Source organism: Hyalella azteca, unplaced genomic scaffold (genome assembly GCF_000764305.2).
Source record: "Hyalella azteca isolate HAZT.00-mixed unplaced genomic scaffold, Hazt_2.0.2 contig3173, whole genome shotgun sequence".
NCBI classification, from domain to species: domain Eukaryota; kingdom Metazoa; phylum Arthropoda; class Malacostraca; order Amphipoda; family Hyalellidae; genus Hyalella; species Hyalella azteca.
Genome location: NW_025933425.1, coordinates 20,698 through 33,768, shown reverse-complemented (window position 1 = coordinate 33,768; position 13,071 = coordinate 20,698). Strand labels below are relative to the sequence as shown.

Sequence of the window (13,071 nt, the reverse complement as noted above, 5' to 3'; positions counted from 1 at the left end):
TCAATTCGTGTTTATGAATTCTTCACGCGACATAAATCTCTTCTTTAACTTTGCAAGCACATTTTAAATGAATTTTTTTACCTAACTACTTTACCACAACTGAGCTAATTTTAATCTGTTTACACTTGAATGTTCCCTAATACATTATTGAAATTAATATTTAATCAATCTTTAGCTATTGGCGATACTCATAGAATTGTTATTTAGTTATCCGTCTATTCCACTTCGGAATACATTTTAAACGTAAAAACGGCACTATAAGAATAAAAATAATTGCCACTAGCCGCAATATACAAGATAATGAAATCAATTATCCAGTAAACAGAATTAAATTCTCATTATGTACACTTAAATTTATACTGGTATCGATTTTCTATCAGATACCGAATTAATTTTTCTATTAAAAGACAAATTTTTCGGACAAACTTGGGTACTTATACACGGACAAAGCATTAGGCGATATTTGTAACGGCAAGTGTTTTCCACTTCGAATATCGGGCTAAAAATGTAAAGATAAATTTAAATTATTTATATATAATTATACATTTCACCAAGGCGATTAAAAATTTGGGCTGAAAAAGAAAAGGAATTGCCCCAAAATTTGAAGTAAAATGAACTAGTCGCTACCATTATTTGCTACTACTTTCCTAATATACAAGTACTTAATTAATTACCCTCACAGCATTACTCACCTTCTAGTAATGTGATAACAACTATCTTCTCTATATGGCTATAAGGATAGTAAATAAGATTCCTCAGTTACCTCCATAATTTAATAAATTGATAACATAGCATAACATAACAACATATGCCGAGTTGGCCTGTTGAAAAAGTATATGAAGTTCAATCGTATTTCCATTCTATTCCAGATACCGTATATTGACTTATTGATATGAGGATCAATTTGTACATTTTGCCACAAACCGAAACAAAACTGCCACACACCGATTTATCAGTCGATTTTTTAATAAATGCTTCAGGGTTTTTATGATGACCTGAATGAATGGAATAAATAAAGTGATGCGAGGTTAATGACATTATCAATAATACTTCTTAATGTTATACGTAACACGTAACGTAATACGTAACAGCGTAACACGTAACATAAGCAATTTGTTTTTCTTGTGATTTGAAACATCGCATTGCACTGGTATCATTGTACTGGTATCAGTGCACTGGTATCATTGTACTGGTATCTTGTACTGGTATCAGTGCACTGGTATCATTGCACTGGTATCAGTGCACTGGTATCATTGTACTGGTATCTTGTACTGGTATCAATGTACTGGTATCATTGTACTGGTATAATCGTACTGGTATCATTGGACTGGTATCATTGTACAGGTATCATTGTACTGGTATCAATGCACTGGTATCTTGTACTGGTATCAGTGCACTGGTATCATTGCACTGGTATCACTGTACAGGTATCATTGCACTGGTATCATTATACTGGTATCATTGTACTGGTATCATTGTACTGGTATCAATGCACTGGTATCTTGTACTGGTATCAGTGCACTGGTATCATTGCACTGGTATCACTGTACTGGTATCATTGCAATGGTTTCATGGCACTGGTAATTCCACTGATTTGCCAATTTACTTTTACAAGAAATTCTCAGACGTGATTGCAAGGCCATGCTTGCAGCAAGGCAGTGCTTGCTAGCCCCCCGAGGCCTGAGCTCTCAGGACCTCTCGCCTGCAGTAATTGGAGTGCCCTCCTTGGTCCTCCTGAGGGTGATGATGGTTGCGGGACTCAGACCTTCTCTAAAACAAATGTATCCAGACGTGGTAATATTTAAATCTATCTACTGACTTCATTAAATTTTGGCGATAGTGTTTTACGTTTCTGCTGCACCAGTTCTCATTTGTTCTTATTAGTTAGTCAAAAAATATTACTAAAATATACTAATGTACACGATAATTCCTTCCATTCACCGCCCATCGGATAGAAGCTTCATTAACAGCTCAAACTGTCATGAACGTTAACGTTTTCATTTGAACTATACTATTAAAGTTTAGTTAAGTTTCAGGCGCATTTCAATTCTTTTTAAATCACAATTTGAACAATGACATGACTCAACAACGACATAATAACATAAATATACTCTTAAATTAAATACATGCTGACGAGTATGAAGTGACTTCAATTCGTGTCCATAAATTCTTCACGCGACGTAAATCCCTTCTTCAACTTAGCAAGCAAATTTTAAAAGACTTTTGTAATTACTTTCAATAACTAAGCTAATTTTAATCTGCTTACACTTAATTAAATGTTCGCTAATATATTACTTAAGTTAATCTTTAATCAATCCTTAGCTATTGGCGATATTCATAGAATTGTTATTTAGTTATCCGTCTCATGGTTGAACTATAAATGGGTTGACCCACGAGAAGTTCCTTCTTTCAGTTCAGCTTACTTGTTACGTCACGTAGATCGAGAAACGTAAACAAACCCATCATTCCCATGACGGATTGGTTGACTGGTTTGATCGCATTTCGGTGATTGGTTAATGCCCGTGACGTCACTGAGATCAGTGACGTCACTGGCGAACAAAAAGCTCCATCCGCAAAAATGAGCTTCTCATGGGTCAACCTTATACTAGTTTAACCATGATCCATCTATTCTACGACGGAATACATTTTAAACGTAAAAACGGCACTATAAGAATAAAAAAGGGACCCCTAGCAGCAATATACGATATAATGAAATCATGTATCCAGTAAAAAAATCAAATTCTTAATATGTACACTAAAATTTATAATGGTGTCGATTTTCTATCAGCTACCGAATTAATTTTTACATTTGAAGACAAATTTTTCGAACAAACTTGGGTACTTATAGACGGACAAAGTATTAGGCGATAGTTGTAACGGCAAGTGTTTTCCACTTCGAATATCGGGCTAAAAATGTGAAGATAAATTTCAATTTTTATGTTTAATTATAAATTTCATCAAGACGAGTAAAATTTTGCGCTAAAAATGAAAAGAAATTACTCAAATTTTGAAGTAAAAGGCACCTGCCGCTACCACTATTGTCTAATACTTATAACCAATTAATTACTTTTACAGCATTACTCACCTTCTAGTAATGTGATTAGAACTATCTACTCTATATGGCTAAACGGATAGTAAATAAGATTCCTCTGCTACCTCATAATTTAAGAAATTGATAACATAGCATAACATGACAACATTTGCCGGGCTGGCCTGTAGAAAAAGTCGATGAAGTTCAATCGTATTCCCATTCTATTCCAGATACCGTATATTGACTTATTGATACGAGGATAAACATGTACATCTTGCCACAAACTGAAACAAAACTGCCACAAACCGATTTATTAATCGCTTATTTATTAAATGCTTTAGAGCTTTTATGAAGATTTGAATGGATGAAATAAATAAATTATGAAGGGTCAATGAAAGTATCAATAATACTTCTTAATGTTAACGTAACACGTAACATAAGCAATTTGTTTAGCTTGTGATTTGAAACATCGCATTGCACTGGTATCATTGTACTGGTATCATTGTACTGGTATCATTGTACTGGTATCATTGTACTGGTATCATTGTACTGGTATCATTGCACTGGTATCATTGTACTGGTATCATTGCACTGGTATCATTGCTGTCTCTTATACACATCTAGATGTGTATAAGAGACAGATACTGTTGAGCCGCTTGATGGACGCGGTGGCCATACTGTTGAGCCGCTTGATGGACGCGGTGGCCATACTGTTGAGCCGCTTGATGGACGCGGTGGCCATACTGTTGAGCCGCTTGATGGACGCGGTGGCCATACTGTTGAGCCGCTTGATGGACGCGATGGCCATACTGTTGAGCCGCTTGATGGACGCGGTGGCCATACTGTTTAGCCGCTTGATGGACGCGGTGGCCATATTGTTGAGCCGCTTGATGGACGTGGTGGCCATACTGTTGAGCCGCTTGATGGCCGTAGACGTCAGCTGTCCCTTAATCTCCTCGCGTTTGATGATGTTATATAATTATTTTTTGGTATTAATATTTATGTTACTTGAAGATAAAAAAATAAATAAATAACCAAGATTCGCATGCGTTTTAATGAAGAATTTGAACCTAAAATGAACGACGAGGGAATGTGTGAGGGAAGCTGAAATTGCATGTCGGCAGACTTGCCCCTTTTCGTAAATAAATAATAGAACACAAATAAAATATGAGGGGAGAGGAGAGGGGCTTGTAATTTTATCCCGGCAGATATGAAGTGTTGCGAAAGATTTAACGTGTACTGTAACTGCCTGAGGTAGAGTCACATCCAGAAGTGGAATGCGTTCACTGTTCACTAATGTTAATAGAAACGATTCGTTTGTTACAAAATTCCCCCCACCTTTAAAGAATTGAATGGATTTCTTAACTAGGATGCACAGAAAAAATAACAACAAAAATGATAAGTTACCAATTTTATAAGGATCTTTAACTTAGCAACTAAGACCGTTTCACGTGCGGCCAGTAAGGAAATATATAGACGGAAGTCACATTAGTATTAAAATTGCAGCTTGTTGGCAGAATGATATGTAGATATGAACAATATATACCACATATATAACTTAGAATAACGATAATTGGATACTCAAGCCTGGTTTGTTTAGACCAATTTAGTTCTCAGATATCGATAAAATTAGGCAATTGTTTCAATCTTTAGGTCATTTATCAATCAACCACACGTATACAAGCAGATGTGCTGTAAGATATTTCTTATAGATTTATAGGCAAACTATAAAACAATAACCTCGTGTGCTGTCAGATTTAAAAAAATATGTTTTCATCTTATTAACTGATCTATACAGCTGCTGCATCGCCAAGAACATCACCCATCAAAATGGTAAGCAGTGAATAACTTCTTCCTAAACTGGGGGAGTGAATTCAAAATATGGCGCCTAGTGAGCATTTGGGATGATTTACCATTCTGGTGAAATGTTAGTCTCAGTACAGCGTTAAATTTTAATCTTTTATGAACATCTCATTCACACATTGCTCGTTTTACTTATCTTGAATATTCTATCATCGAAGATAGTGTACGATTTAAATTCGCTTTTTGTGGCGCTTTTTATCCTTGCTGGTAGTAAATCAAATACGGTGTGTTGATACCGTGGACTATGCGGTTCCGTGAATCTGCTACATCATCTTTTATCAACATCATTGAATACAATCATCCTTACAGACCACTAAATCAAATGATTAATTCTCAGCGGATTGGCATATCTCTCTACAATCATAATGAGACTATATATGTCATTAGAATGGCACACTTTTAAGCTTTTTAACGGAAATGCGGTGTTTGGATGAAATAAAAACATGGGCTATGCTGAAAATATGGGCATTATTCTAAATTTTTCACTGCATCTAAGAGAATTAACGGGAAATATTTATTATATATCATATGTATTAGAAAATTCCGTTAATGTTAGGGATTTTGCTGGTGTTGTTGGTAGTGCGGATCTGTGATACAAACATGGCTAGATTGCCCGAACAGCATGCGTTATATGCATCAGAATTATAGAATTCATCAGGAAAGTTCATCAAAATGATAGATTTCATCAAAAATATGTATCAAAATGATAGAAATCATCAAGAAAATGAATCAAAATGATAGAAATCATCAAGAAAATTTATCAATATGATAGAAATCATCAAGAAAATTAATCAAAATGATAAAATTCATCAAGTAAATTCATCAAAATGATAAAACTCATCAAGCAAATTCATCAAAATGATAAAATTCATCAAGAAACTTACGGTAATTAGAATGATAGAATTCACCGAAAAAATTAATTAAAATGATATAATTCGTCAAAAAATTCATCAAAATTATATAATTCATTCAGAAAATTTTTCAAAATGATAGAATTTATAAAAAAAATCACCAAATGATAAGAAAGTTCAAAAAAGGCAATAATTAGACCACCTGTAAATGCTATGTTTTTGGTGCATTTAGAGCTTACAATTCATCTAATTTGTGTAATGATTTTTTCATATTGGTGGCAAACGTGCTACGCTATAAAAAACTCTATTGCTTAACAGTGAATCTAGAAAAATAAAAAATGCAAGTGGGATGAACTGGCCAGAAAAAATACGGCGTGCTAGATTCTTTAAACTAAGAGTCATGAACATTTCAATTTTCATAAATCATAGAAATTAAAAAATCTTTACATAATCTATATATTTATTCATTATTTCCATGAATTTACATTGCACATACTTCTGGCCTCTCACTACAACAAGCTTCAATCATACATTATTTTGCATTCGCTTTCCGTGAACTTGTGAATTGACATCAAACACTTTAAATAATGAATCAATCAGAAAATACATTTAACATCGCACGGTCTGTGTTAGATTTCGCAACATGATTGTATTCATTATTAACGTTAAATTATTCGTAATAAATCTTAGCTCATGAGTGTGCTGGTTGAAACTCTAAATGTAAACTGCCCAGGCCACGCTTGGCGCGAGACTCCGTGTCTCATCAAAGTGTGTCAACAAGGGAGAGCTCGCTGCTCATTAAGGCTGTCTAATTACCTGTCATTAATTACCTGTCATTACTCCTATACGCCTTCCACTGGTGGCTGCCTATCACGAACATTAACATTATTGACAGATTGTTCATGTTACCGGAAGAGGCAACATAAATACTAGGGTTGTGATCGTCATTGGCGCTCCTCATATACTCTCTTGTTGCCAAATTGGGCAACAAGACACAACGAGGCAACCCGTAAGCTCAGCTCGAGGCGTACATCACTGCACATCACTGCACATCACTGCACATCACTGCACATCACTGCACATCACTGCACATCTGTGAGGTGAGAACTACAGGCATCTACACAAGTTCCGGCGTTTGTGAGGTGAGAACTACAGGCATCTACACAAGTTCCGGCGTTTGTGAGGTGAGAACTACAGGCATCTACCCAAGTTCCGGCGTTCGTGAGGTCTGAACTACAGGCATCTACACAAGTTCCGGCGTTCGTGAGGTGAGAACCACAGGAATCACCACAAATTCCTGGATTTCGCTATTTCTTCGTTTTCTATTCCAAAGCAAACAGAGGCTGAAAATATTCTGCCCAAACAAGATGAAAATTACAGTTCTTATGCCACTCCCGTACGACCGCTTTGGTAGCATAAACGAGTTATTTTAGTCATTGTGTTGATGATATAACTTAGGGCCACGGTGCTGAATAGGTTCTTCATATTAGTTTTATTACTTCATTTCACATGAAACTACAAATATCTCCTGGCGAAATATGATCATATTTGATCAGTCTTAATAACCCATTCAGAGTTAAAGGAGAACTGGCTAATGTGTTGTCTAAATTTTAATATCTCCACTTGAGGCGGAAACCAAGAAAACTAAATAAGATATTCAGATGAAACACAAAATGCAACTACAACTTACGAAGTAACCAATCAGCACTATGCATTTGTAAGTCAAATGGCAAGGACTCGAATTGGACTTTTGATTTGAATTTTTTGTCCCTTCCGTAGGCTGGAGAAAGATTTGCCCTGCACCCATTGCAAGAAAAATCCCATCTTCTGAGGAAGTGAACAGCTGATCAGCACAAGCCTTAGAATAGCAACATTCTAATGCCCAGGCTTCGTACCTCAAAGGCCTGAAAAACGGTGGCAAATCTGGATGTAATAAAATTTAGGCTAGATGCTCCGAGTTTACAGGCCAAAAATGAGCCTCTTTGAAAGAGATAAATGTTTTTTTGCCCCGAATAAATGATTGAAGTGCCCAACACGTAGCATAAAATCAATTTTGTTGCGAGGCAGCAAGATCGCTGTGACGATGTTTGATTTAATATTATTTATCGATACACTCTTCATGGTTAAAATAAGTAACGCAAACTTCACGCTCTTCTAAATTGGAGGCGAACTTTTTTATAATAACTTCGACATTATTTCATATGTATTCAATTATAAAATAACATTAATACTTGGCCAAGTTTGGTCAAACACGGACGATATCAGAGTCATATTGATATGAACATAGTAAAAGGGTGACGACAATATATTATGCAACACACACCATATATACTCACAGCATATTTGCATTTATTGAAGTAGAATTTAATTCCTCAACTCGTATCTTTATCACAATTAACTGCGAGAGACAAAGCTTCTCTCTTAAAGGATATCTGCAGTCATTGTAGCAGGATTAAAACCCTCCTCAATTTTAATATCTTCATCAGGCTTTCGAGCAATGCCAGCGTCTCAGATCATTCCAGGCCGGAGGTCTCGAGCAGAAAAGAATTATTATATTTTCCGGGGAGACTCTATTAATTAGCTCCATGATGCAGTCATGCTTAGACTTCTTTGCGGAAGTTCGTGCATTTTTCATCACAAAGGCTNACGTGCTTGATTCCGTCGTTAGTCAGACGTGTAACTTTGCTCGGCATGCGCTGCAAAAAATACCTGCTTGGGAACAAACCTCGGCAGAGGCGCCAGCCGCTGTAACTGCGCGCCATAAATTCTCAGTCATTTTGAGACTAGAATTTTGTGTCCTGACTTAGAGGCTCTGCAGAAGTTTGGCGTTTGAACGTATAGAAGATATTAGCGTGAAGCGTTTGGGGATAGTGTGACAACAACAGCATGCAAATGATGTCAGCGTGAAGCGTTTTGGGGATAGTGTGACAACAACAGCATGCAAATGATTTCAGCGTGAAGCGTTTAGGGATAGTGTGACAACAACAATATGCAAATGATATCACCGTGAAGCGTTTTGGGGATAGTGTGACAACAACAGCATACAAATGATGTCAGCGTGAAGCGTTTTGGAGATAGTAAGACAACAACAGCATGCAAATGATGTCAGCGTGAAGCGTTTGAGGTTGTGCGATGTCAACATTATGTCGATCGACGATATCTGCGTGAAGCTGTTGAGTGATTGTGTGTCATTAACAATGAATAAAGCACAAATTTATTTGGGACAATTATGTCGCACTTCATCATTTCATCAAAGCTGATCTCTGTTGCCTAAATTTAAACGATATTTAGTATATATTTTGAACGATATTCAGTGAATACTCTAAACAAAAATCAATGGATATTTTGAACGGTATTCAGTTGATATTTTGAACGATATTCAGTGAATGCTCTAAACGATATTCAGTGGATATTTTAAACGCTATTCAGTGAAGATTACAGTAGAGAATGTTTATTGTTGTTTTGAAAGTCACGTTTATCTTTACTCCTTGAGTGCCAAAAATTAAAGCAGAACCAGCCCATTGCTTTCAAGTCATGAGAACCTAAGGCAATTGCTATCTAGATATGAACGGTGTAGGCCTCTCATGTAAAGCGTGTTCGAGGAATTATGCTCCTTAATCCTTATCATTTTCTTACTCTCGCCTCAAAGTAAAAAAATTACATGAACTGCAGCGTTAGGTTCCACAATAAATACAGGTGCTAAATCTTGCAAAATCCTTGTATGTAACGATAATTTGGGTGCAACCACAGACTTAAATAGACTTACAAGCGTTTAAGGTTAACCTTAATAGTTTCTTGGATCTCGTGGCCGCCATACTTTTCAGTGCCGCTTGACCGCATCCAAACCTTGTGGCGGTTGTGACTCATCTCGCTCCATTGAAGCCGCTCAAGTCAATGCCCAACTTTGCCAACTAATCGGAAACTGGAAGTCAATTTCCGATTTGAGGCCAAACCTGAGCACACGTTGGTGCCCGGAACTATTGCTTAAAGCGATGGCCGTAGCTGACAAGAAACAGCGGAAGTGGTGAGAATCAATTGATGGATTTAACAAATTTTAGTAAGTTTGTTAAAAAAATTAGGTTTCATTGAAGACAAGTAATTTTTCAATACTAAATTTCTATTGATATATCTAATAAATATGATGTGATTTAGTGAAATATATAACTTTTCATTTTACCTAATTTACCTAACTGTGGGTGCATATGTCATAAACATGGCCGTTTTTTCAACTTATGGACAGTTTTTATTTCAAACTATTGTTCAACCTATGTCAGCTTTTATAAAAAGGCATGCAGTGCAAAAAGTTTGCAAGGCCATGCAGATTTATTCATGGCTTCAATGTTTCAGCACGCCCAAAAAAACTTGTGTCTGGCGCGCTGGTTTATTCGAGAGGTCTTGTGTTGCTGTCTGGTTTCGAAAGCCTCGTATTTTTTCAGGCCTTTCTAATAGAAGAGAAGGAAATATTTCTAGGGCCTGGAGCCATGCATGGTATTACTCCGCCAAAAGCCGTGCATGGTATTACTCCGCGCAAAGCCGTGCTTGGTATTACTCCGCCAAACGCCGTGCATGGTTTTACTCCGCCAAATGCCCTATATGGTATTACTCCGCCAATAGCCCTGCATGGTATTACTCCGCGTAGAGCCATACTTGGTATTACTCCGCCAAAAGCCGTGCATGGTTCCACGGTTAAATCAACGCAACCATAAAATTATTTTCACGGTTAAATCAAAGCAGTAGTGAAATTAGATTATTACTCTGCCCAAAGCTGTGCATGTATGGTATTGCTCAGCCTGAACCCATGTATGGTATTACTCTGCCCAAAGCCGTGCATGGTATGTATTACTCCGCCCAAAGGCATTAATCTGCCTTAAATGAATGTAGTTAATCCTGACGCAAACCGGTGGGCCCAAAAGAGCATCGAAAGTAATAGATTTGGCGCGTGACTTCGACAGGAAAAATCCAACTCGTTTTCTTGAAATGCATTATTGTCATGATAAAAACATGACTATAACGACAAATTTATTTATGATTGTATTGACAAAACTATAATGTTCAATGCAAAGACTTGAGTTCTTTTTTCTCTCTATTTATTTTTTTTTTCATTGCACTGAGAAAGCAACTATATAATTGAGAACAACGCTAATCTAATAATGATATAATCGTTAAATTATTTATATGTTATTTCTAAGAAAGTTGTACACAATTTGTCATCAGTTCAATAATTTCAAATCACCTCAATGATGTAAAACAAGATTCGTTGATTAGTAAGATTTAGAATAAAAATGTTTACTCCACGAATTGTCGAATCCCATTATTTCTTAAATCTAATCCAATTGGATATAGTTTGCCATAAGCATACTTCATTCGTGAAATTTCTTCTTTTTCAAAGATTGGAATATTACAAACGATACAATTAAATATTGTTATCAGTATATAGGATAAAAAAAAACATTTTACCATATCATGGCTTTATACAACAAATTAAAATAGATACATTCACGGGCAGTTGTTTTAGTCTAGGTTATTTACTTTTTACTCCTTAGTAAAAGTCTGACTGCGATAATATTCGCAAACTCATGAATTTCACAGAACAATACAAGCGTTCGTGAAAGGTTTCCTCAGTATATTTTGCAGGACATTTGCAAGGGGTGGATGAAACGCCAGAGCTACAGACTCCTTAGACCCTTCAGGGTCTGCAGACTCTACAGAGCTGCCATTTGCTACAGACTCTTCAGAGTCGCCAGTGGCTGCAGACTCTTCAGAGCCGCCAGGGTCTGCAAACTCTTTAGACCCGTACGGGTCTGCAAACTCTTCAGAGCAGCCAGGGGCTGCAGATTCCTCAGACACGCCAGGAGCTGCAGACTCCTCAGACCCGTCTGGGGCTGCAGACCGTAACCAGCAGCTCCTAAGAAAACAGACCCCGGAACGGAAGCTCTGACGCTAGCATGGCACGCGCTGTGCTTTAATTAATTTCATCTTTACTGGAAGTTTGCAATGCAGAGGCTTTGCTGGGCGCTCACGTTTGTGCTGTAGTAAACACGCTCCACTGAATTGATTTTATTTTTAGAACGACGCCCTGTTCCTCGTGCGGCTCCATTGAGAAGCTCTCTATTGACGCGCTCAAATTATGCTCAAGACTTCACTGCAGCTCGAAAAAAATTTGGTTCTGCGTACCAAGAAAGACGTCATAAACTTGTACAACAGTGCGGTGTCTGTGAAAGTTGAACAACATGGCGGCGTCTGTGAAAGTTAAACAAGATGGCGGTGTCTGTGAAAGTTATGCAAACTAGTGGCGTCTTTGAAAGTTGAACAACATTAGTGTGTGTGTGTGAAGGAAATTTGGGCATCAGTGAATAACATTGCAGCGATTGTGATATTGAGCGAAATTTCGACGTCTGTGAAAGTTTGACAACATTACGACGTCAATGATAATCTAAAAATATCAAGACGTCTATGGTAGTTGAATAAAGAAATTTCATGAACAAATTTAAAGCTGTATCAATAAAAAAAACATACGCGACATCTCACCGAACATTCAACTTAAGGGAAAAAACTTTCTTATTTGTAAACATTAAATCACAATTGAGAAATTCAGATATCGTTCTCTCATACGGAATTTGAGTCCGTCAAATGCTGCAGATATTACAATATTCTACAATATTAAAGTAGAATTGACATAAATTTACTTTCTTGCTGACGTTGGAAAAACACAAAAGATCTTTTATCACTAACGATGCTTAAATTTGAATTCTGTTCAGTTATGGAGACTGCCAGGACTCAAGGTCCTTAAACTGAAATTATAAGCAAGTCTTTGAGGCACTGCGCACCATGGCGGAGAAGAAGTAGGAGCAGGAGGAGCAGATGGAGCAGGAGGAGCAGGAGGAGCAGGAGGAGCAGGAGGAGCAGGATGAGCATTAGGAGCGGGAGGAACAGGAGGAGCAGATGGAGCAGGAGGCTCGTCTTGCAACAATCTTGGAGCAAACGGCCAGCGACTCCAGGGAAATTTCGAGCCGTTCAAGACTGCCTTCAGATTTACAGCTAACATCGATCATGTGGAGCACCAATTGGTAGCGGACGAAGATAGCTCCAAGTCTCGCACCAAATATAACCTGATGCCGCGTTTATGATTTACTAACTATTAACGGCTGCTGGTATCTATGCTGATGGTAATGGTCGCGTTCTGTAAGCACGTCTAACATAACAGATATTTAGTAGAAATAAAATTTTCTGTGAACTTTAATGAGTGCGTTGGAGTGAAAGTGAATACTCTGCAGAACCAGTACGGGCACTTGAAGTGCAAACAAAAACTTGGTGATTAAATGATCT

At 37.2% G+C, this 13,071-nt stretch overlaps 1 protein-coding gene across 1 annotated transcript; it reads right to left on the bottom strand.

Annotated features, from left to right (window-relative positions):
* Positions 1–1,688: 1,688 nt before the first annotated feature.
* On the bottom strand, positions 1,689–12,790 carry LOC108665661 (predicted GPI-anchored protein 58). The gene is made up of 4 exons (XM_018152436.1): positions 12,573–12,790; positions 11,416–11,650; positions 3,677–3,983; positions 1,689–1,765 (listed from the first exon to the last, which is right to left on the bottom strand). The coding sequence occupies exons 1-4, from the start codon at positions 12,788–12,790 to the stop codon at positions 1,689–1,691; spliced, it is 837 nt and encodes a 278-aa protein (XP_018007925.1).
* Between the last annotated feature and the right edge of the window lie 281 nt (positions 12,791–13,071).

Coding starts and splice junctions, on each gene's coding strand:
- LOC108665661 (XM_018152436.1), bottom strand. CDS start 12,790: ATGTTAGCTGTAAATCTGAAGGCAGTCTTGAACGGCTCGAAATTTCCC. Junction 11,651..12,572: donor CCTACTTCTTCTCCGCCATG/GTGCGCAGTGCC, acceptor CTGTTTTCTTAG/GAGCTGCTGGTTACGGTCTG. Junction 3,984..11,415: donor CTGAAGGGTCTAAGGAGTCT/GTAGCTCTGGCG, acceptor AAACGCGAGGAG/ATTAAGGGACAGCTGACGTC.